The sequence below is a fragment of the Talpa occidentalis genome, unplaced genomic scaffold (genome assembly GCF_014898055.3).
Source record: "Talpa occidentalis isolate TD23 unplaced genomic scaffold, MPIMG_talOcc4v2.1, whole genome shotgun sequence".
Classification (NCBI taxonomy): Eukaryota; Metazoa; Chordata; class Mammalia; order Eulipotyphla; family Talpidae; genus Talpa; species Talpa occidentalis.
In genome coordinates this window covers 74210058-74235534 of record NW_026555331.1, presented here as the reverse complement: position 1 = coordinate 74235534, position 25477 = coordinate 74210058, and the positions used below count along the sequence as shown (strand labels likewise).

Here is a 25477-nt window from a genome sequence, read left to right as displayed (position 1 = left end):
TCCCTTCCAGTGCCATCCATGTTGCTGCAAATTGCATGTGTTTATCTTTTTTGAATGCTGAGTAATATTCCATGGTATATATGTACCACATCTTGTTGATCCAGTCATCTATTTTTGGGCATTTGGGCTATTTCCAAAGCTTAGTTATTGTAAACAGTGCTGCTATAAACATAGGGGTGCAGGTGTTCTTTGGAATTGATGTTTCTGTGTCCTTTGGGTAAATACCTAGGAGTGGAATTGCTGGATCATATGGAAGCTCTATGTTTAGTAGGTCCAGAAATCTCCACACAGCTCTCCATAGTGGTTGGACCAGTTTGCACTCCCACCAGCAGTGCAGGAGAGTTCCTTTTTCTCCACATCCTCGCCAACATTTGTTGTTGCTAGTTTTTTTAATATGTGCCATTCTCACTGGTGTGAGATGGTATCTCATGGTAGTTTTGATTTGCATTTCCCTGATTACAAGTGATGTTGAACATTTTTTCATATGTCTGTTGGCCATTTGCATTTCCTCTTCAGAAAAGTTTCTTTTTAGCTCTTCTGCCCATTTTTTGACTGGATTATTTTCTTTGTTGTTGCTGAGTCTCATCAGCTCTTTGCAGATTTTTGTGATCAGTCCTTTATCATTAGTGTTGTGTGCAAAAATGTTCTCCCAGTTGGTGGGGTTTCTCTTTGTTTTTGTTATTGTCTCTTTTGCTGTGCAGAAGCTCTTTAATTTGATGTAGTCCCAGCTGTTTATCTTTCTCTTCACTATCACTGCTTTGGGTGATGTGTCTGTAAAGATGTCTTTGATGTGCAAATCCCGTAGTGTTTCGCCTATATTTCCTTCTATGTATTTTATGGTTTCAGGTCTTATGTCTAGTTCTTTAATCCATTTTGAGTTGATTTTTGTGTATGGTGTGAGGTAGTGGTCAAGCTTCATTCTTTTGCATGTAGCGACCCAGTTTTCCCAGCACCATTTATTGAACAAACTTTCTTTGCTCCAATGCATAGTCTTTGCTCCTTTGTCAAAGATTAGTTGACCATAAATCTGTGGGTTTATTTCTGGATTTTCTATTCGATTCCATTGGTCTGTATGTCTGTTCTTGTTCCAATACCATGCAGTTTTGATGATTATGGCTTTGTAGTATAGTTTGAAGTCTGGGAGTGTGATGCCTCCATTTCCTTCTTTTTTTTTCAGTAGAGCTTTGGCTATTCGGGGTTTTTGGTGATTCCATATGAATTTCATCAATAATTGTTCTATTTCTTTGAAGAATGCCATTGAGATTTTGATTGGAATAGCATTGAATCTGTATATTGCTTTTGGTAGGATGGCCATTTTAATAATGTTTATTCTTCCAATCCATGAGCAGGGGATGTCTTTCCATTTCTTTGTGTCTTCTTCTATTTCTTTTAACAGTGTTTTATAGTTTTCTTTGTATAGGTCCTTTACCTCTTTTGTTAGATTTATTCCCAAATATTTGATTTTTTTTGTTTCGATAATAAAAGGGGTGGTTTTTTTGATTTCTTCTTCTTCAGATTTATTGTTTGTGTATAGGAAGGCTACTGACTTTTGCGTGTTGATTTTGTATCCTGCCACTTTACTGAATTGATTGATGAGTTGAATTAGTTTTTCTGTGGAGATTTTGGGGTTCTCTATGTATATTATCATATCGTCTGCAAATAGTGATAGTTTGACTTCTTCTTTTCCTATTTGGATTCCTTGGATGTCTTTCTCTTGTCTTATTGCTCTGGCTAGGACTTCCAGTATTATATTGAAAAGCAGTGGTGAGAGTGGACATCCTTGTCTTGTTCCAGATCTTAATGGAATTGCTTTCAGCTTTTCACCATTGAGAATGATACTGGCTGTTGGCTTGTCATAGATGGCCTTTATGATGTTGAGGTATGTTCCTTGTATCCCAAGAATTTCAAGGGCTTTTATCATGAATGGGTGTTGCACTTTGTCGAAAGCTTTCTCAGCATCTATTGATATTATCATATGGTTTTTATATTTCTTTTTGTTGATGTGTTGGATAACGTTGATTGATTTTCGGATGTTAAACCATCCTTGTGCCCCTGGAATGAATCCAACTTGGTCGTGGTGAATTATCTTATGGATACATTGTTGGATTCTGATAGCTAAAATTTTATTGAGGATTTTTGCATCAGTGTTCATTAGGGAGATTGGCCTATAGTTTTCCTTTTTTGTGTTGTCCTTATTCGGTTTTGGTATTAGTGTAATATTGGCTTCATAGAACGTGTTTGGTATTGTCCCTTCCTTCTCAATTTTTTGGAAGAGTTTGTGAAGGATAGGCACTAATTCGTCTCTGAATGTTTGGTAGAATTCATTTGTAAATCCATCAGGTCCTGGACTTTTGTTTTTGGGGAGGTTTTTAATTACCATTTCAATTTCGCTGCTTGTAATTGGTCTGTTTAGGTGTTCTATTTCTTCTTTATCTAGCTTTGGGTGATTGTAGAGTTGTAGGAATTTGTCCATCTCCTCTAGATTGTTGAACTTGTTTCCATATAACTGTTCATAGTAGTTACTGATTATTCTTTTGATTTCTGCTGTGTCCGTTGTGATTTCTCCTCTTTCATTTATGATCCTGTGTATTTGTGCTTTCTCCCTTTTTTCCTTTGTGAGCCTGGCTAGGGGTTTGTCTATTTTATTTATTTTTTCAAAGAACCAGCTCTTGGTTTCATTGATCTTTTGGATTGTTTTTTTAGTTTCAATTTCATTTATTTCTGCTTTGGTTTTTATTATTTCTTTTCTTCTACTGGTTCTGGGGTTTTTTTGTTGTTCTTTTTCTAGATCTTTGAGCTTCGAGATTAGGTTGTTTCTTTGAGTTCTTTCTTGTTTTTTGATGTGAGCTTCTATTGCTATATATTTTCCTCTTATTACTGCTTTTGCTGCATCCCATACATTTAGGATATTGGTGTCCTCCTTGTCATTCAATTCAAAGAATTTTTTAATTTCTTCTTTGATCTCCTCGTTAGTCCAGTGGTCTTCCAGTAGTGTGGCTTTTAGTCTCCATGAGGTAGGATAGTTCCTTGCCTTCTTTTTATGATTTATTTTTAGTTTGTTGCCTTCATGGTCAGAAAAGATGGTTGGTATGATTTCAATCTTGGTGTATCTGTTGATGTTTGTCTTGTGCCCCAGTATGTGATCGATCCTGGAGAATGATCCGTGTGCGCTTGAGAAAAATGTGTACTCCGTTTTTTTTGGGTTTAGTGTTCTATAGATGTCTGTTAAGCCCAAATGCTCTAGGTCCTTATTTAGAGCTTTAGTTTCTTTACTTATTTTTTGTCTTGTTGATCTATCCATTGTTGATAGTGGTGTGTTGAAGTCTCCCACTACATATGTGTTTTCTCTGATGTCTGTTTTCAGAGAGGACAACAGTTGTCTGATATATTTTGGTGCTCTTTCGTTTGGTGAGTATATGTTAATGAGTGTTATTTCTTCTTGAAGTATTGTCCCCTTAATCATAATGTAGTGACCATTGGGGTCTCTTTTTATTTTTTTGAGTTTGAAGTCTGTTTTATCTGATATAAGTATAGCTGTTCCTGCTTTCTTTTTTGGCCCATTTGCTTGTAGGATTGTTTTCCATCCTTTGACTTTGAGCCTATTTTTATCTTTTGTAGCTAAATGTGTTTCCTGGAGACAGCAAAAGGTTGGGTTTTGTTTCTTAATCCAGGCTGCAACTCTGTGTCTTTTTATTGAAGAGTTTAGTCCATTTACATTTAGAGTTAATATTGATATGTTAGCATCTGTATTTGCCATTATGTTTGTCTTTCCTTTGATTTTATTTATTCTTTTAATAACTTTTTTTTTTTTGGTCTTCTTTCGTTGTTATTCGTCCCTCTGAGGTTCTGGCTTTAGGATTCCTTGTAGTATTTTTTGGAGTGGGGGTTTAGTCGCAATGAAATTCCGGAGTTTCTCTTTGTCTGGGAAGGTCCATATTCTTTCTTCATGGAGGAAAGAGAGCTTTGCGGGATAGAGTATTCTTGGTTGGCATCTGTTTTCTTGGAGTCTGTTGACTATGTCCCTCCACTCTCTCCTTGCCCGTAGTGTTTCTTCAGAGAAGTCTGATGTCAGCCTGATTTGTTTTCCTTTGAATGTTATCTGTTTCTTCCCTCTTGTCAGCTTCATTATTTTTTCCTTGTCCTGGATTCTTGGGAGCTTTACTATTATGTGTCTTGCTGTGTTTTTCCTTTCGTCGTGGAAGTTTGGTGTTCTTCTTGCTTCTTGTATATCAATTTTCAGCTCCTTCTTCTCATTTGGGAAGTTCTCTTCAATTATATCCATGAATATTTTCTCTGTTCCTACATCTCTCTCCTCTCCTTCTGGAATTCCTATAACTCTTATATTTCCTTTCCTCATGGAGTCAGATAGTTCCCGAAGTCTTTCTTCATTCTTTTTCCTTCGTACTTCTCTTTCCTTTTCTGTTTTGGTTCTTTTTATTTCTGTGTCTTCAAGATTACTTATTCGTTCTTCCATTTCATCTATTCTGCTTTCATTGCTTTTCCCAGAGTTCTTTAGTTCCTCCATTAATTCTTTGATCTCCTGCATTTCTCTTACTTCCCTCTTTAGGGACTCAATTTCCTTCTTCTGATCTATCACTTTTTTAATCATGGCAATTTTAAATTCTCTTTCTGGAAGGCTCAGAAGTTCTTCCAAGTTGCTGTCGTTGCAATCTGGGGAGTGGTTTTCTTTTTGTGGTGTGCTTCTTTCCTGAGGAGTTGTTAGGTTGCGTGTGGTTCTTCTACTCCCTACTGTCTGTTTTCTAATTTGTCGTATGCGTTGGGACACTGTGTTGCTCGGACTGACTGACATCTTGGGTGAACTTCTCCGCTCCCCTCTGGCTCTTCCAGGAGCCATCTCTGTCTTCTGGGGGAGCTTTCTGCTGGTTTTAGGCAGTTTTTACTGAAGAAATGTCCCTGTTCTCAAATGGCGAAGCGGGATGCAGTCCCTGCGCCTCCGGTTTCAGGCACACTCTTCTGCGCACCCGGTCTGCCCCGGACGTGGGTGCCTGCTCCCTCTGTGGGCTCAGACTGCTGGTCAGAAGGGGCCTGGCGTGGAATAACTTCCCGGCTGGCCACTGGGTCCTCCAGAAACCTTCTGCCCTTTTCAAGCAGTCTTAAGAAATGTCCTGTTTTATAGGGTGTTAGTGACTTTTTTTTTCCTGGTCGCTAGGTGGCGCCAGAGATCTCTCCTATTGTCCTTGGGGGGCTGTTTTTCGCCTCCCCCCACCCCGTGGGACAGAGAACAGAGCGGGAATGGTAGGGTACACCTCAACAGCTTTGGGGTGCTGTGTCTGCCTTGTGCCCCACCGTCGTGGAGAAACCACGCCCCGAATTTTCGTGCCCCGGGTCTCAGTTCAAAGCCCTCAGTTCCAGGACGCAGGCTGTAGCCCAGTTCAGTGGCGCGGGAATGGCGCCTTTTGCGCAGCTCCCGTGCCTGGGCGCCTGGTTCCTGCTCACTCAGGGAGGGACCTTCACCTCAGTGAGGACCTCCGTGCGTCTCCCCGCAAGCCTAGGTCGTCTCCCCGCAAGCCTAGGTCGCAGGCGCGGGGACCTGGGCAGTCGCGATCCAGGTCTGCACTTGCTTTTCAAGCGCGCCGAGCGAGCCGCGTTTCCGCGCCAGCTTACCGGCAGCCCGGGCTGTGTGCGCGTCTCCCGGGGTCTTTGTTCTTCTCTAATGGCGCCCGGAGCGTTCGCTCACCGCCGCGGCGGATCCTGCAGGGTTCGCCTCAGCTCCCGTTCACGGGGTGTGGTGGCTGCAATAGTTCCTTTCCGCTCACAGTCCCGCTTGCTGCGTCGTTTGTTCTTGTGGTCCGTTTTGGTTTGTTGTTTCCTCCTCTCTGCCGCCTCTGTGGGCGGGGGAGGGGAGCAGGGTTCTGCGCTTCCCTCCCTTCTAGTCCTCTTTTATGGCCAGTTTCTTCTTCGGGCAGTTCGCTGGAGTCACCCGTTTATCTTCCGTGTCCCAGTTCTCACTGAGACCTGCCGCTTTTCCTCCCTATTCACTTTTTTTAATGGGAGATCTTACTCGCAGCGTCTCCTCACCGCCATGTTGCTCCGCCCCCCTGAACATTATTTCATCTGCCTGTTGGCCATTTGCATTTCCTCTTCAGAGAAGTTTCTTTTTAGCTCTTCTGCCCATTTTTTGACTGGATTATTTTCTTTGTTGTTGTTGAGTCTCATCAGCTTGTTGTAGATTTTTGTGATCAGTCCTTTATCATTAGTGTTGTGTGCAAAAATGTTCTCCCAGTTGGTGGGGTTTTTCTCTTTGTTTTTGTTTTTGTCTCTTTTGCTGTGCAGAAGCTCTTTAATTTGATGTAGTCCCAGCTGTTTATCTTTGCCTTCACTATCACTGCTTTGGGTGATGTTTCTGTAAAGATGTCTTTGATGTGCATATCATGTAGTGTTTCGCCTATATTTCCTTCTATGTATTTTATGGTTTCAGGTCTTATGTCTAGTTCTTTAATCCATTTTGAGTTGGTTTTTGTGCATGGTGTTAGGTAGTAGTCAAGCTTCATTCTTTTGCATGTAGCAACCCAGTTTTCCCAGCACCATTTATTGAACAAACTTTCTTTGCTCCAATGCATATTCTTTGCTCCTTTGTCAATGAGATACCATCTTACACCAGTGAGAATGGCACATATTAATAAAACTAGCAACAACAAATTTTGGCGAGGTTGTGGATCTGTATTTGCATCTGTATTTGCCATTTGGTCTGTCTTTTCTCTGGTTTTATTTATTTATATATTTATTTAATTTTTTTTTTTTTTTTGTCTTTTTTCGTTCTTATTCATCCCTCTGTTGGTTCTGGCTTTAGGACTCCTTGTAGTGTTTCTTGGAGTGGGGGTTTAGTCATAATGAAATTCCCAAGTTTTTGTTTGTCTGGGAAGGTCCTTATTCTTTCTCCATGAGGAAGGAAACTTTGCAGGATAGAGTTGGCATTTGTTGTCTTGGAGTTTGTTGACTATGTCCCTCCACGCTTTCCTTGCCTATAGTGTTTCTTCAGAGAAGTCTGATATCAGCCTGATTGGTTTTCCTTTGTATGTTATCTGTTTCTTCCCTCTTGCCAGATTCACTATTTTTTCCTTGTCTTGGATTCTTGGGAGCTTTACTATTATGTGTCTTGCTGTATTTTTCCTTTCATCATGGATGTTTGGTGTTCTCTTGCTTCTTGTATGTCTATTTTCAACTCCTTCTTCATGTTTGTGAAGTATTCTTCGATTATCTCCTTGAATATTTTCTCTGTTTGTATGTCTCTCTCCTCTGCTTCTGGGATTCCTATAACTCTAATATTTCCTTTCCTCATGGAGTCAGATGATTCCCAAAGTCTTTCTTCATTCTTTTTCCTTTATACTTCTCTTTCTTTTTCTGTTTTGGTTCTTTTTATTTCTGTGTCTCTGAGTGTACTTATTCATTCTTCCATTTCATCTATTCTGCTTTCATTGCTTTTCCCAGAGTTCTTTAGCTCCTCCATTAATCCTTTGATCTCCTGCATTTCTTTCACTTCCCTCTTTAAGGACTCAATTTCATTCTTCTGATCATTGATTGTTTTTCCCATATCATTTTTTACTTCTTTCAGTTTTTTAATCATGGTGATTTTAAATTCTCTGTTGGGAAGACTCATAAGTTCTTCTAAGTCACTGTTGTTGCAGTCTGGTGTTTGATTGTCTTTTTGTGGTGTGTCTTTTCCTTGTGGACGTGCTTGGTTTCTTGTAATTTTTCTTCTCCCTGCTACTTGTTTTCTAATTTGTCCTGTGATTTGGGACACCGTGTTGCTGGCACTGGCCTGCATCTCTTTGGTGTGCTCTTTCTGGGATGTCAGGAACTGGTAGTCCAATCAAGTCCAATATGTTATGCCAGAAGTCCAGTAGAGCAGTGGGATTATAGATATGTTAATGATCATTGTCTCTGAAAATCTCCTCCTCTGTATTTAATTCCAGAGGTGGGTCTTAAGGTCCCACAGACTGCCCTGGCAGTGGCTGGATCGCCCACTGGGCTCCAAATCGCTGTATCCCCTTCTGGGTTCCAACTCATTGCCAGGCAGGGCCTGGCCTGTGGGGGCCTTCAGATTACCTCTGACTTGGGGACAGCCCTTTCTCAGTTCCACACAACAGCTTTGGTGAGTTCCAGATGCATGCAGAATTCCTTCTTAAAGATGGCACATCTGCTTGGTGCTGCCCTGCACCCTGTGTCTGCCCAGGCAGTGGCTGGATCCACCTCTGGGTTCCGACTGGCTGCCAGGTGGGACCTGGCTTTTGGGGGCCTTCAGCTCACCTCTGACTGTAGGGACAGCCCTTTCTCAGTTCCACACAACAGCTTTGGTCTGTTTTATGAGTTATTTCCTATACTTTCAGGATGTCCTGAGTTAAAAACTCAACTTTCAGGGCCTCCCTTGGTGGCACAGTGGTAGAGCGCTGGGCTGCGAAGCTGCCTGCAGCTTCCTCAGTGCTGGTTCGATCCCCGGCCACCGGAGAGGGTCCCACATGGCACACAGACCTCTCCTGCCACCCGCTGCTCCCCTCAGCAGTGTACTTCTTTGTCAGTCTGCCTGTTCTGCTCCCCACTCTGGCTCTAGTGAATTCTCTCACCCTCCCGCACTTCTGACTGTTCCCAGTGCTTGTATAAATAAATCAATAAATCTTAAAAAAAAAAAACCTCAGCTTTCACAGATATTTATTGAGCAAGAAGATAATGTAAAATGTGTTTTCTAATTTTAAATACTCAATTAAAGATGGATTTTTATTTTTATAAAATTGTTATATTATGATAAATTGAAGTTTTAAATAGAAAAATAAATCTATGATCTTAACTATCTCAAGATTTAGCTTTGTAAAAGTTTTATCCATCCTCATTTTCTACATCTATGCATAGTCTTTACATAGTTAGATGGTAATGTATAGTTTTATATTTATTTTTAATTTAATGTACTTTAAGGATATAGTCTTGGCTACATGTTCTTCAGATTATCTCTGAAATGGTTCTTTAGTTTTCTCTTTAATTTAATTTAGTAACTTCATTTTTCCTTATTGTTGGATGCTTTGCTTATTGTTTTCATTCAATATTTTGGATAAGGATTATTTTTGTAGTAAAGTATTTCTTTTCTTAAGATTTATTTATTTATTTGTTTATGCAGACAAGAACTGGGGTGTAGGCCATAGGCACAGGATGGGGTGTGTGAGAGGATTCACCAGAGACAGAGTAGAGAGCAGACCAGGCAGATCTCCTGAAATACACTGCTGAGGGGAGCAGCACATGAGGCAGGAGAGGTCTGCTGTGCCATGTGGGTCAGCTCCCTGGCTGGAGATCAAATTCAGGCCCCCCGTGGTGATAGCACTGAGATTTAACTGCTAGGCCACCAGGGAATTATGCTTGAAAAAGAGCAGGCCAAGAGAGGTAAACATGGTTGTGGCATTTGGTATCAATATCTAAATATTTCCTAAAATGATTCTATAAATTCACTCTGAAAACACTATTGCCATTACTTTCATCTCCTTTCTTTTCTTTTCTTTTCTCTTCCTCCCCTCCCCTCCGCTCCCCTCCCCTCCCCTCCCTCCCCTCCCCTCCCCTTCCCTCCCTCCCTCCCTCCCTCCCTCCCTCCCTCCCTCCCTCCCTTCCTTCCTTCCTTCCTTTCTTTCTTTCCTTTCTTTGATTACAGGTGTTCCTTGTATTTTGGTGCTCCTTAAGTTTCACTCATTCACTGGATGATGAGTCAACTTTTGCTTCCATAAGCTTTTCTTTTACCAATTGTACTTTCTCCCACATATATTGATTGTTGTTAGGCTTTCTTTTTTTATTTGTTTGTAGTTTTTTAGTTTTTATTTGGTTCGAATTGGTTTTGGAAGGCTTTTATTCTTGTTCAGTTTTGTGTGTGTTCCTGTTTGTGTGTCCCTGCATATGTGTGTGTCCATTTAGAAATTAAATATTACAAATTAGACTTTCTTGCCAATTTCTAGAAACTCTTTACATAATATAAATAATGGACTTTTAATGAATAACAATAAAATTAGGGGAAACATTGAAGAACAATTCTTGATGAAATAGAAGAACATTGGATTTTTGACCCGCTCTCTCACCAGCGTAGTGAGTTCTGCCCTCACCTAGGGACCCCTCCTCAAACACTGTGTCCTTCCTCCCATAAAACTGCCCTTGCACTTCAGAAAAGGTTAGGAATATGGCCTGATACCTAGAATTTGGGGTTGTTGAGTCAGGTATGAGGTAGCCAGGGCCCAACTGAAGACATGTGAAGCTGACAGTAACATTGCTGCCATTTTCATCATCAAATAAGATGAAATTTGCTCATAAAAATTATCTTCTTTGGGGAGGAAAAGATGCTCAACTTGACATTTATCTAAGCCCTGTTTCAAATATCTGCTGCTGAGTAACAAACCATAAAATAATCATTTATTAATATTACTATTATTACCATAATCATCATTATTTCTTATGGTTCTGGGTTGACATGGTTTGGTGAGGTGCATCTCTCTCCTGGTTGCAATCAAAGGATGACTCTGGCTGTACACATATATCTAGAGGTTGATGCTGGCCATTGACTGGACCTGATGTCTCCAAGTCATGAATACCACCAACACAATTCTCTGAGCTGTCCAAGGGTGAACTCTCATCCATGTTACTATCACCATGTCCTTTCCCTGCAAGTTGATGACAAATTCAGACTCTGACTCCAAAATGAAATGCTTCATTGTCTGCGCTCATATATCTCTTACACATAGAAAATCTGTTCTCATTGCTAAGGTATGATTTATGTGTAATCCCTCCCCACTTTGTTCAGAGGGCAATGTCATATTCTAGTCTTTTCTTTGATCTGAAACTCCAGCACAGAGCCAGGTCATATCGGATGAGTTAGAAACTATTCACTACATACCTGGTAAGGTGACTGACTAGCTGACCAACTGACTAATTCCCCAAGTTAGGGAAAAAAGTAAAATGATCCTTTGAATAAGCCAAAAACATACATTTGTTTGCCAGCATTTTTTCAGTGTGTTATATTTCCACAACCCCTGCTAGTCTTATCAGATGCCTGTCAAACAAAAATGAGAACTATTTTATAGCTTGTAGACTAATTATAATAATATAGGGGCAATTTTATATCTTAGTGGTAACATTTTAAGTTTTCTCACTCTTTTGTTTATACTTAGCCTGATTTATTTCACATAAAGCAGATGCTATTTTTATAATCAGTATTTATGTAGTTTTTTTTTAAAAAAGTCACTCTACTTAAGTACACGTAGAGTTTCTTACAAAAGAAAGAATTCAGTTCATCCAGATCAACTTCTGTTTGACTCTCTGGAAGAATTTTAGCAGTTCTTTCCTGACATTGAAGACTATTATTTATTATTTCCCCAGTTATCTGATTCAGTGTATCAGCCACCAACAAGCCAACAAACAAAACATAATGCCTGACTTTCCATTTTCCGATGCAAAGGTATCAAAACATTCAGCGAACCATTGCAACAGAGAGGCCCGAAGAAGATTCTGGCAGCCAAAGTTGTGAGCAGATCCTAACAGGAGGTGGCACTGGAGGTGGTGGGAGTGACTCAGAGGCTGAATCTTCTCAGTCGAGCATAGGTATGGGGAAGGGGTACCTGACTCCTGGGATGGCATCCAGTGGCTTTGGGACAGCCTGTGAGCCTCTTGTGTGTAGAGAGCAATGTAATGAATGGGTGAAGGAAAAGAGGTTTGGTGCCAATTAAGATGAAGCAGGAAGAAAAGAAATGGATTCACAGTGAAGAGAACATCAGCATCAGGGTGGGGCTCTGAAGACAGACTGGGTTTGCTGTGGTCCTGTGTTTCAAGGCAGTTTTTTCAGTAGTTTAATCATTTCTTGTAAATACATTTATTTGTTGGTGTCCTGAGGGTTTTCTTACTTACAAATAAAACATTCAGTAGAAATTCAGTCTACTTCAAAGGAACCTCAGGACAATACAACTTGTTTGCACTGAAAATAAAATACAATTTCCCCAAGGGAGAAACTTGGAAATAAAGATTTTCTAGCAGACTTATGGTTATGTTCATTGTTATCTGAACAGCATTTCACCAAATAATTGGTACTTGGCTCGCCACCTGAGTTAATCTGCCTGGAACTTAAGGAGAATATTCAAAAGGCATTGGAGACAGGCTTCTGCTTTGTGTGCCTAATATTCTAGCTGTCAAGGTGACATAAGATTATGACATCCTCATAATCTACTTTATTTTTAAATTGGGTTAGATGTGGCAGATTTATTTGCAAAAAGAAATCTTATTGAACAGTCTAAGCCAGTCAGCCTGTGCCTCAAGTCCTGCCCAGTCTCAGCTTTCTATGGCAGTTTGGAGAATTGTGCATTTCCAGGCAGTTTTTAAATACATGCGCACAGTTTCACCAACAACTTAATTCTGTTCACTTTACCAGATATAGTAACTAAATGGAGTAGTTTGGGTTTTTATATTATTAATTTATTTGCCCTTCTGAGAGAGATGTGGTAAAAAATATTTAATTTGGCCAAATAATTAGAAACATGAGGAAAAAGGAAAAACGAGAAAACTTTGCTGGGTTTGGTATTGGATTGGTTGGTATTTGCTGTTGTAACAAACCAGTCCAAAATTGAGTAGCTTAAACTCATAGTCATGTATTTCTCCCACTACTCTCCAGGTAGGCAATCTGAGCTGTGCTGGCCGGGTCCTCAGGACACTGCCCAGTCCAGGCATGTGTTTTTGGTCAGTTGTCAAAGCAGCTGCGGGCTGGCTAACCCTTCCCTGTTCTGCATGACTTCTCTTACAACAGGTTAAGCCAATTTATTCTCACAATGAGAGAGCAAGGACACACAGGCCTCTTGAAACCTGTCCTCAAATCTAGCATATTGCCACCTTTACCAACTTCTGTTGGATGAAGCAAGGGTCAACATGATTCAACATGGCTGCAAAGTGCCGTGCAGAGGAATGTGGATGCAGGGCAGGGAGGGTTTGTGGTTCTTTCTGCAACTTGTGAAGAAAATAAGTAAAACTTCTTTGGGATAAAAGGAGATGTACAAAGACTTGAGCTACCTGAAGTTATACGGGAACATTCTTAAGAAATAACAATTCCTAAATGACATACACAGTGATATGCTATGCACCTGTTCAGATCACTGTGACAGCTGTTTATCACTTAAAAATAGCAGTTCACTCCAGCTGTGAAGGTGAAAATTTATGTGCTGCTGGTGTGGAGAGAGAATTATGATGCTTGGAACTACTTTTTTCCAATGTACTGTGTTGCTATGCTTCACTTTTTCCAGATCTAAGGAGAGAAGGATCACTTTCTCCAGTAAACTCGCAAAAAATCACCTTGCTGCTGCAGTCCCCAGCGGTCAAGTTCATCACCAACCCTGAGTTCTTCACTGTTCTCCATGCCAATTATGTGAGTGTTCTAAAATGCAAGGGAGCCTGGCTTGGCATCTGTCAAGAGTCAAAACACAATTTACAAAGCCATTTGACAGATTAAAGAGAGAATAATTTAAGCAATGCAAAAAAAAATAATGATAAGACAGCTCTGTCTATTCTTTTTATTATCTAGTTATAGACAGGTAAGTGGACCAAGGACAGGCTTGAATAGTTACTGAAGTGATGGAGGAGAGGAAGGCTACTCAAAGATGTCAAGATAGACTCAAGAGAACCCAGCACTTTTGCTGGGGGAGAGGGAAAAAAAAGAAGAAAAGAGATAGAGGGAAGGGAATTTTTGAGATGCACCAGGAGGTTGATGGGGTCCAAGGTGCTGTGCAGTGGGTACAGTGAGGATCACACACAGGGCCATGTGTATTTATGATGTGCTTTTACTTCTTGAGTAAGATGCCTGTTTCTGTGGCCTCCATCTCAAGGCTCACAAGAACTCGTTGCAGCAATCATATTATACCATGTCGAGATACTCACAACGTACTTACGCTGTGTTTCTCTAATCCATCCTTCCCCAAATGGCCCTGACCCCATCTCAGAGTGCCTACCGAGTCTTCACCAGTAGCACCTGCTTAAAGCACATGATTCTGAAAGTCCGGCGGGATGCTCGAAATTTTGAACGCTACCAGCACAACCGGGATTTGGTGAATTTCATCAACATGTTTGCAGATACGAGGCTGGAATTGCCCCGGGGCTGGGAGATCAAAACAGACCAGCAGGGAAAGGTGAGTGACTGTTCTGTGGGTCTTTCATCAAATGAGCTCTTCCCCTAAAGGAGAAGACCCATGAGGAAGTAAGGAGAAGAGTTGGTGTCTCAAAGATGTGCTGTTGGCCACCAGGAAGAAAAGAGGTGGTAATTGTCCACATCAGGGTTTCTGTCCTGTGCATCATAGAATATTTAGCAGTATCCCTGGCCTATGCTTACTGCTGCCAGGAGCACTGATACCAAGTGTGACCTTGCTATATGCCCCTGGATAAGAGGGAAGAATCATGCCCAGTTGAGAAATACAATTAAAGCAGTACAAAGACTGGGGAACAGATCACTGTCCGCTCTTTTTTGTGCTCTCAATTGCAAGAAACCAGTCAGGCTCAGGGTACAACATCAGGGTTTATTAACAAAGGAGTAATCAGGAAAAAGAAAAGAGCCTGTAAGACGACAAACGACCAGCTGTCCTACACTGGAAAGTGTTCACAGTGTTCAGTACTCCAAATCAAAGGCTGCATATTGCAGGTGCAGTGTCCCTTCAACAAAAGCCTGGAGCTGGTGACACAGGGGTAAATGGTTGACCAGGTTCCAATTACCTCAGCAGCTGGAGGAGATCACAGGCGGTGCTGCTGAGGTGACACTACAGCTACCAGCAACACCTATCCAAAGACCAAGCTGACCAGAGCCAGACTCTAGACCAGACAGTGCCAGAGGCAACAGCACCAGGAGGTGGTGCTGGAGGATCAGTAACAGTGGACAGTTCTCAGAGGTAGCTGGATACAGGTCAACAGTGCCAGTCACAGGACAGAAGCACAGGTCAGCAGGTAATGGTGCCAGAGAACAGGGACCAATGTTACAGCCCTTTGGGAGCTGTTGGCATAAACAACAGACAACCCTTTTTAAGACACCTGGCACAGGCCGGTGGTGACATTCGATAGGCAATATCAGAGGCAAGGCCAGAGGCAAGAGCAGCAGTGAGGCTGTAGCTTGAAGCAGAGATTAATTTCAAAGATCTGAGTCCTGATCAGTCTCCCAAATGAATTTTTCTGTGGAGGTCTTTCCAAGAGAAGGTCCAGATGAGTCTGAGGATCCCTAGTCCTCTCAAGCCTCAGCTTACATTCCCTCAGGGTACTTGCCTTTCAGGCCCCGTTGGTCCATTTACAATTCCAGATGTTTCACTGATGCAGGTCAAGTTCAAATCTGATTGATCTGTTTATAATGGACCACATATAATGGTCACAGCACTTAAATGGCACTTATGGGAGCTCAAACCTGATTTGTCCCTTTATAATGCCTACCTGGTATTCAAAGGCCAGCTGTCCAGACCTGACCTATGCTGAGGTCAGGCAAGTAATGTCTTCTGCCACCACTGTGAGAGCCTGCCAGGCTGGCCTGGGAAATGCCAGCATAGCCCTAGCCTAGCAGATGTTGCCAGAGCTCAGAGCTGGCATGCAGGCTGCACATGCCTTAGGCCTGTCTCTCTCCATGGCTCCTCCTGGAGCCGACATTCAGACCTGGTCACATCCCAGGTTCCTGTTTAACAATTTATGTCTTTAAATTTAGGTTTGAAGCTTGAAACCAGATTCTATTCAATGATTGTTCTTTTGTTTTGCCTCCATAGAGGGCTAACTCCATGAATGAGATAATTAGTTAAAGGACAGTAGCGTATTCTATTACTTGTGATTTCCCTAATAAGACTTCACCTCTCATTAAAACAACCTGGCAGATAAGCTCAGTGTGTATTGGACCTGTGCAATGTTACTGACTAGCATTTTGCCTTTGTGTGACTTTAACCAAAACTGGTCTTTTCCAGTGCTGCTTTGGAGGTGTAACTGATAGTGCTTTTTGTTTATCACCATCAGTCATCTCAACATATTTATAGGACAGGCCAAACACTTTACTAAAGAGTTATCCCTGTGTAATCTTTTATAAACTTTGGTAGAGAGCACCTTTTAGAGTTGAAGGAATAAGAAATTTTGTCTCTCAGAAGAGACCTACATTATTCAGCTCCTTTTCTATGTGATCGTAAGCCTCAAAAATCTTTGAAGTGGACTGATGGGGCTTCATTGTCCCTGGAAATAACAAATCCCTCTTGCACAAATCCCTTAGCCTCAGTATCCAGACTCTGGTGTATATGGAGAATTATTGTGTCCACTAATACAAATACTTTAGCATAACTGAAGCACTATGACTAGCACCTTTGTAATGGGGAAAATTGGGGGAACATGTCCCAAAGTCAGAATCTGCTCTCCATATTCTACTGGCTTTACTGGGAGAATGCAGTGATTTATACTGGAGGAGTTGCTGATAAGTACAGTGTGAGAAATAAAGCTTGAGCAGGAACAGAAAGTTAAGGAGCATCAATCAGACTAGGGTGCCCCTTCCTTATCTAAGCACTGCAGTACTTCAGAGGTCACATTTACATTTATTGCTTCACCAAAATGCCAGGAGGGCACCACATGAATCAAGCAACAGAAAGGCAGTGTTTATTATGCCAGTCATACACCGTATTGCAAACAGTTTGCTTAACCTTGGATTTCCATGACTGTAGCTCTCACACCAGAATACAAACAGCAGGGAGCCTAGTGGATGCCAGGGAGGCATCCCAAATACCAGCAGCCCAGGTTCTCCACAGTACACAGTGTCCTGGTCATCACACTAGCAGAAAGCAAAATGCTGAAACATGCACCCGGACCTTTAGTTGTTTTGGAGTGCTTATTAGGGAAATTTTGGTGAGAGATTTCCCCATTAATTCTGTTTAGTAAGATGGCTTCATATTCAAGAAAGAAAAAAAAGTCTACATCTGAAATGAGAGAACCTGAGTACTTTCAGTTATAACACAAACAAGCTATGTGAGTACTTACACATGTACGTGCACAGTGTTCTCTCTAATTCCCTACTAACTGAGCATGCACACACAGACTCACAGGTGGCAAACAAAATTTCTAAGAGGCATACTATGTACTGAGTTACTGAAGGGAAGTAACCTTAAATTTCAATGTGCTATCACAATGAGGAACAATGGAGCGAAAAACAGGAGTAAGAAGAAGTGTATACTAGGACTGGCCCATCTCATTATAAGCATGTGGCCCTGGGAAAATCACTTTACTTTTTATGAGCCTCCCTTTGTTTAACATAAAGTAGCAATATTAATGCCAGTATTGCTTTTGCTTCTAACCAAAAGTAAAGAGTAAATAAGCTAACATGGGAATTCTTGATAATATGGTAGTAAGTAGTATCTGCCATTTTTTCACATTGTCTTATAGGAAATATCCACAAAAAAAGGGGGGGAGGGTCTAAACTGACAACTGGAGGAAATAAGAGTATGCCACATTGATAAAACCCATTGATGATGGGGATAGATTGAGAAAAACATTTTTGGACTCTATTCAAGAGGCTTAATCCCCTAGTCTAGAAAGAATGTACCCCTTAGGAAACAGGGATTTTCAAACACCACTCGCTGGAAACTGGTGAGGCAATATCTCACTTTGCAAATTCAGCTTCATGGGTGGGTGCAGCAGGTTCCAGAATACTAGACTGTCTTCTTATACCTAATTCTTGCCAATCTGCTTCTTGTTTTATCAGCATAGAAACAACAACCTTCACTTTTAGTATGCAGTACAGTAGGAATAAAAAAGCTATGAATTGTTTGGAATCTTTGAATGCACAGTTGCTCTCACAAAGAGGAACAAAGATATGATGTCTGAGAGCAGAGTCATGTAAAGGAAGGACTAGAGCAAAGATCACAATGGTTTCTCACTCACCTGTTATCTTGAAATTTTGAGAAAGTAATCACAGCCATCCCCCTCCTGGTGAATCATAGAAATTATATAGGGACCTATCAGGGGCTCAAGTGCTGGATTGCACTCCATTTCTCCATGCCTTATGAAGTACACCTCATGAAGTACACTAATAGTGCATAGACTACAGATTTTCTTTAAAAAAAAAAAAAGATTATACAAGCACTGGGTACAGTCAGAAGTGCGGGAGGGTGAGAGAATTCACCAGAGCCAGAATGGGGAGCAGAACAGGCAGAAGGACCGAAGTACACTGCTGAGGGGAGCAGCAGGCAGCAGGAGAGGTCTGCGCGCCATGTGGGACCCTCCTCTGGTGGCCGGGGAGCAGCCGGGACTTGAACCTGTGCTGCAGAAGCTGCGGGCAGCTTCGCAACCCAGCACTCAACCGCTGCGCCACCGGGGAGGCCCTAGACTACAGATTTTCAATTCCGGAATATGAAATATTGGCAATGTCCCAAGCATGAGCCAGCCCATGCCAAGCTCATTTGTACCAGCAGTTAGACCCCATGAGACCCCCTCCCTTACACCATGATTCAGAAACTATAAAACAAAAAGGTCTAAGTACCTACAAAAGACAGCAAAGGCCAAAAGAAAAAAAAAAAAAAACTAAAATCAAATAAAGCCACAACACTACACTACCTGCTGAAAAAGTGAAAAGTAATTTGACTCTCTAATTTATAGTTACAGACTTTTAAAAAGTGGGAAATCTAAAACAGAAAATGGACAGCATAAAATGCAGCACATGTCATCTTAAGACTTCTAGGGAGCATGACATCACAAGGAAATAATATGTAGAACCCAGCCATAAGGCTATGGGAGATTTTATCCCCATAACAAAGTTCAAAATTGCCATAATAAAGTCAAATATTTAGAAGAAATTCAGAAAGCAAGTCAAAGTGATACAAGACAACTCAGAAAAACTGATCAAAGAGCTACAACAAAATTCAAAAAACATTAATGTCTTGAGAAATTAATGAAAATAAAATATCAAAGCTTTAAATAAGGAAATAACATAACTAGATTTTTTTTAAAAAAAGGTCAACAGTTGTGATTAAAGAAAATTTAGAAGCCATATAGCAGAATTGACCAAATGGAAGATCAAACTGCTGATCTCAAAAGTAGTAATGCACAAAGGATCCAAGTGGAGGAAGAGAAATATAATGAAAAAAAAAAAATGAAGAAACACTTTAGGAACTATCTAAAATAAACATAATAGGTATCCCAGAAAGGGGTATAAAGAGAAAGAGATTATTCTAAATATTAATAGATGAAAACTTCCCAAACATGGGGAAGGAGCTAAATATGCAATTCCATGAAAATAACATAACACATGGTTAACAAATACAATAGAACTATACCAAGATGCATAGTAGTGAAATTACAAAAACTTCAAGACAAAGACTAATGAAGGATGGTAAAAGCAAGTGCAATAAAGGCACTCCCATCAGATTTTCGACAGAAAGTGAAAATGATAGAATGAATGATGTAATCAAAAATAAGCTAAGACAAAACAGACCAACTAACAATGCTATATACATAAAGATGTGCTTTCAAGTATCAAAAGTAAAGAAAAACCTCCCCAGACTAACAGAAGCAGAAGGAATTAATGCCCTTTAATTATCAGGAAGATATACCATTCATCAATATTTCAATATTTGTGCAACAAATGGATCCTCCAATAAACAAAGCAACTATTAACAAATCTAAAAGCAAACATTGACAATAACACAATATTAGTAGTAGGAGTCTGCAACATTTTACATCAATGGACAGATAAAAAAGCCAGAAAATTGACAAGAAAACATCAGCTTTAAGTCAGGGATTAGTTCACATTGGTTTATGGAGTACTACATTCCAGTAAAACCAAGTACACATTTTTTCTCAAGTGCACATGAAACATGCTAGAGACCACATGCTGAGACATGAGACATGTGTCAGTAAATTCATTATTTGAATCATATCAAGTATCTTCACTGATCACAATGGTATCAAACTACAAATAACTACAAAAAGAAAATGGGAAGAACCTCAAATATATGGAAACTAAGCAACATGCTACTGAATGACTATTGGGCTAATGAAGAAAAAAACAAAGAAAGAAATTAAAAATACACAGAAATGAATGAAAATGAAGATATGAGCAACCAAACCCTCTGAGCACAGCAAAAGCAATATTCAGACAGAATTATATAGCAATGTAGGTCTACACAAAGGAACAAGAAAGATCTCAGATAAATAATCAAACCTAACACCTTCAGGGACAAGAAGGACAAATAAAACAAAATCCACTTAAAGGAAGGAAATAATAAACAATTAGAGTGGAAATAAATGAAAAGAAACAAAAAGTTCAAAATATAAGTGAAACCAAAAGTAGGGTCTTTTTAAATATAAACGAAATAGAGACAACATCTAGTTAGACTCACTAAGAAAAAAAGGAGGAAAATTTAATGAACAGAATAAGATATAATAGAAAATTGATATCAGACAACTCAAAGATACAGAGGATTAACCAAAACTATAATAAACACCATTATTCCCCTAAACTGGATAACCTAGAAAAAATGTACAAATTTGCAAAAACACAAAATCTTCTAAAACTGAATCATAAAGAAATTGAAAAGCTGAATAAAGTAATTATAAGCAAAAAGAAAATGAAATAGTAATCAAGACTCTTCCCCAAAGATAAAGCTCAGGGCCAGAATTTTCATCAGTGAGTTCCATCAATCCTTCTTTTTTTTTTTTAACCTTTTTTTTTTTTTTAAGACTTATTTATTTATCCATACAAGCACTGGGTACAGTCAGAAGCGCGGGAGGGTGAGAGAATTCACCAGAGCTAGAGTGGGGAACAGAACAGACTGAGGAAGTACACTGCTGAGGAGAGCAGCGGGTGGCAGGAGAGGTCTGCGCACCATGTGGGACCCTCGCGTGGTGGCTGGGGATTGAACCAGTGCTGCAGAGGCTGCAGGAAGCTTCACAGCCCAGCGCTCAACTGATGCACCACCAGGGAGGCCCTCCATCAACCTTCTAAGAAAAACTAATACTTATCTTTTTGAAAAACTTCAAAAAACTTGAGGAATGTTCCCAAACATATTTTATGAAACCAATATCACTCTGATACCAAAAAGTAGTCAGTGACATTACAGAAACTACAGACCAGTGCCCCTCAGGAAAGTAGATGCAAAAATCCTCATTAAAGTCTTCGCAAACTGAATCCAACAATATATTAAAAAGTTCATACATAACGACCAAGTGGAATTTATTCTATGGATGCAATGATAGTTTGACATGTATAAATCAATCAATATAACTCACTACATCAAAAAAAGGAAAAGATAAAAAGTATACAATCATATCAATAGATTTAAAGAAAGCATTTCACAAGAAATTATAATATTTATTATCTACAAGCATTATCTACAATACTTATTATGGCAACCACCTAAGTGAAGAAAGAGAGGGGTGAATTATAAAGATGTGTTTAATTCCATATACATGGAATACCACTCCACTATAAAAACAAAAAGATTAAATCTTGCCTCTTGCTAAAATATGAGTGGGGGCCTCCCCGGTGGTGCAGCGGTTGAGCGCTGGGTTGCGAAGCCGCCTGCGGCCTCTGCGGCGCCGGTTCGATCCCCGGCTGCTCCCCGGCCACCAGAGGAGGGTCCCACATGGCGCGCAGACCTCTCCTGCCGCCCGCAGCTCCCCTCAGCAGTGTACTTCGGTCCTTCTGCCTGCTCTGCTCCCCGCTCTGGCTCTGGTGAATTCTCGCACCCTTCCGCGCTTCTGACTGTACCCAGTGCATGTATAAACAAAATGAACAAACAAACAAATAAATAAAACATGCCTCTATTTAAAAAAATAAATAAATAAAATAAAATAAAATATGAGTGGGTTTCTAGAGGGGATTACACTAAGTGAAATAAATCAGAAGCTGAAAGATAAAAACCAAATTACTCTATTCATTTGTGGCTTATAGTGAAACAAAACAAAGAAACTGACAAAACTAACTGAAGCTAACCCTATATTAAAAGATGACAGTAGAATTCAGGATACTAGAGGAGGAGGGTGTAGGTGAGAACAAAGTGGGGAGGGAAATCCCATCATCTATGGTAAAAGACTATAAATGTTTTGCTGGTAGGTATGATGTAGTGTCATAGATCTGAAGAGGAGTGGACCTATTCCCCTAAATCATTTATAAAATTGTTAGCAGATGTTACCTTAATACAAAAATAATTTAAAAATAAACATCACCTTCATTTATTGACAAGAAAATGTTTCAATATGGTCAATATTAGTAAAATGTCATTTTGAAATCATTATGTTTCAGTGTGATATTATACATATCATTATGCACATATGCATGTATCACTCTAAGTTTTTGATAAACTGCTCACTTTAAATAAGTGCTATTAAATGTTTTAATGATGATCGCTTCTTGGTCTTTGGCTAAGATCAAGTGCAAATATTTTAATGAACATACAGAAATTGATAAAACAGAGTCAAGAAAATGGGGATAAAAGGAATATACTGAAACAAAATAAAGGTCATATATAACAAACCCACACTCAGTGAAAATCTGAAAGACAAAGTTATACACTTTCACCACTGCTGTTCAATATAGTATTTGGAGTACTAGCTAAAGCAATTTGACACAGAAAAGATATAAAAGGAATTCAAACTGGGAGAGAAAAATAACTATCAGTATTTGCAGATGAAATGGTAATATTCATAGAAAAACCTAAGGACTCCACTAAAACATGGCTAGAAACAAGAGCACCATGAAGTGACAGACTACAAAATCAATACACAAAAATCTGTTTCATTCTTATACATAAACAACAAACTACAAGAGAAAAAAGTCAAGAAAATGGTCCATTCACAATTACATATAAAAGAATTGAATATCTAGAAATAAATTTAAGAAAGGATGGAAAAAAAACTGTATAATAAAAACTGTATAATAAAACTGTATAATAAAACTGTATAATAAAAACAATATAGAAGACACAGAGAAATGGAAAGATATTCCCTGCTCGTGGATTAGAAGAATAAGCATTAAAATTGCCATCTCACTTGAAATAATGTACAGATTCAATGTAATCCCTAACAAAGTACCAATGGCATTCTTCAGCAAAAAGAGAAAATATTACTGACACTTATGGAATCAAAAACAGGAATAGCTAAAGCAATCCTGTCGAAAAAAGAATGCAGGCATCAAACTCCCAGACTTCAAACTATACCACAAAACTGTAGTTATCAAAGTAACATGATACTGGAATGAAAATAGACAGACAGACCCATAGAATGGAATGAAAAGTCCTGAAATAAAACCACATTTATGGGCTTCCCCTGCTGCCACAGCCGGTTGAGCGCAGCGCTGTGAAGCTGTGTGCAGCCTCTGTAGCACAGGTTCAATCCCAGCTGGCTGGCAAGAATCCCACATGGCACAGCAGACCTCTCCTGTCTCACCCGCTGCTCCCCTCAGCAGTATGTATCAGTGGATCTGCCTATTCTGCCCCCCACTCTTTCTCTGGTGAATCCTCTCACCCTCCCACGCATCTGGCCTCTACGCCAGTTCTTGTATGCATAAAAAATAAATCTAAAAAAAACCCACCACATTTATATGGATAGTCACTCTAGAACAAAGGTACAAAGAATATATAATTGTGGAAGACAGTCTCTTCAATAAATGGTGTTAATAAAATTGGACAGTCATATGCAAAAGAATGAAACTAGAAGACTGTTTCACACTATACACAGAAATTAACTCAAAACAGACAAAAGACTTGGGTGTAATACCTGAAACTATGAAATACAAAGAAGAAAACTTAGGCAAAACACTGCACACATCAATGACTTCACAGATGTCTTTGGTGTTTCAACTCCATCAGCAAGTAAAACAAAAACAAAAATAAGCAAATGGGATGACATCAAACTAAAAATTTTTCACATCAAAAAAACTATCACTAAAATTAAGGCACATTATAGAATGGGAGAAGATAGTCACACTTCATACATCTGACAAGGCACTAATATTAAAGATCTACAAAGAACTCATACAACTCAACAGAAAGAAAAGAAAACAAATATTCCAGTCAATATATGGGAAGGAAAGCTAAATAGAAACTTCTCCAAAGAAAATATACTGATGGCTAGTAGACTCATTAAAAAATGGTACTCATCATTACCTATTATCAGGGAAACATAAATCAACACCACTAAGAGATACTATCTCATACCCAAACACAGATTCTAAGGGAATCAGTGATCATTGCAGCACTATTTACAATAGTCAAGTTATGGAAACAATCTAAGTGCCCAATGACAGATAGTGGATAAAGAAGATGGGGTGTATATAAGCAATAGAATACTACTCAGCTAGAAAAATAGATGAGGGCCTCTTTGGTGGCGCAGGCGGTTGAGCACTGCACTGTGAAGCTGTCCGCAGCCTCTGCAGCGTGGGTTCCATCCTGGCTGTCCGGCAAGAATCCCACATGGCGTGGCAGACCTCTCCTGTCTCGCCCGCTGCTCCCCTCAGCAGTGTATTTCATCAATATGCCTGTTCTGTTCCCCACTCTGTCTCTGGTAAATCTTCTCACCCTCCCATGCATCTGGTCTGTACCCCAGTTCTTGTATAAATAAATAAATCTTAAAAAAAAAGAAAAAGATGAGATGAAATTGTGCAATTTGCAACAAAATGGATGGACCTGGAGGAGATTGTGCTAAGTAAAATAAGTCAGGAAGTAAAAGATAATACCTAGTGATTTCACTCATGTGGAATTAAAGAAACAAAACAAAGGAACATAGAAAACTAAATTAAAATCAGGCCTAGTAATATGACAGTCTATATCCAGGTTTCCTGAAGTAGAGGGTTGAGGATGGGAGCAAAGAGGAGAGGGGTCCCAAGGACGATTATGGGTGCTTTGGTTTTGGGTATGGTATAGTAACATACATCTGAAGAGGCATGAATCGATACCTCCAAAGCATATACAATGTTGTAACCCAATGTAACCTCAATAAACATTAATACAAAATAAAGGTAATGCAAGAAATAAATGTAATGACTGGATCCTATTGCTTTCCCTTATAGTATTGACTTCGTTTTGGTTCATTTTCATGCAGTGTGCTTTTTTTACTGGTCTGTCTGCAGTCTTTCTTTGTGGACCACAACAGTCGAGCTACCACTTTCATTGACCCCAGAATCCCACTTCAGAATGGCCGTCTTCCCAGTCATCTGACACATCGACAGCACCTCCAGAGGCTCCGAAGTTATAGTGCTGGAGAGGTAACACTGCCCTCTTCCCCTGCCCACCATTCACAGATTTATAGGTCCTGCCTCTTTTTGCCAGGCTGTCTATTTCCCAGAGGCTAGATCTAGTGTTGCTTGCTCCTCAGAGGGTTCAGTTCAGATCCATACTGTTTTGTAGAAGAATGAATGATGATGGGTTACCCTCGTAACGTCCTAGACCATCTTCAGATACCCTTCCTTCTGCCTTCCCTTTTGTCCTACAAAAGTAGCTACTAGCCATTTCTAGCTACAAATGTCCTACTAAATAGC

General features: G+C 39.9%; 1 protein-coding gene across 13 annotated transcripts in view; it reads left to right on the top strand.

Moving 5' to 3' along the window:
- HECW1 (HECT, C2 and WW domain containing E3 ubiquitin protein ligase 1) overlaps window positions 1-25477 on the top strand; it is a 544009-nt gene that overhangs the window by 439325 nt on the left and 79207 nt on the right. For all 13 annotated transcript variants that reach the window (XM_054692293.1, XM_054692292.1, XM_054692290.1 and 10 more), the window contains 4 exons: window positions 11438-11580; window positions 13263-13384; window positions 13956-14141; window positions 25070-25204. In XM_054692293.1, the coding sequence (XP_054548268.1) occupies window positions 11438-11580; window positions 13263-13384; window positions 13956-14141; window positions 25070-25204 (586 nt within the window). The remainder of the gene's footprint in view (window positions 1-11437; window positions 11581-13262; window positions 13385-13955; window positions 14142-25069; window positions 25205-25477) is intronic.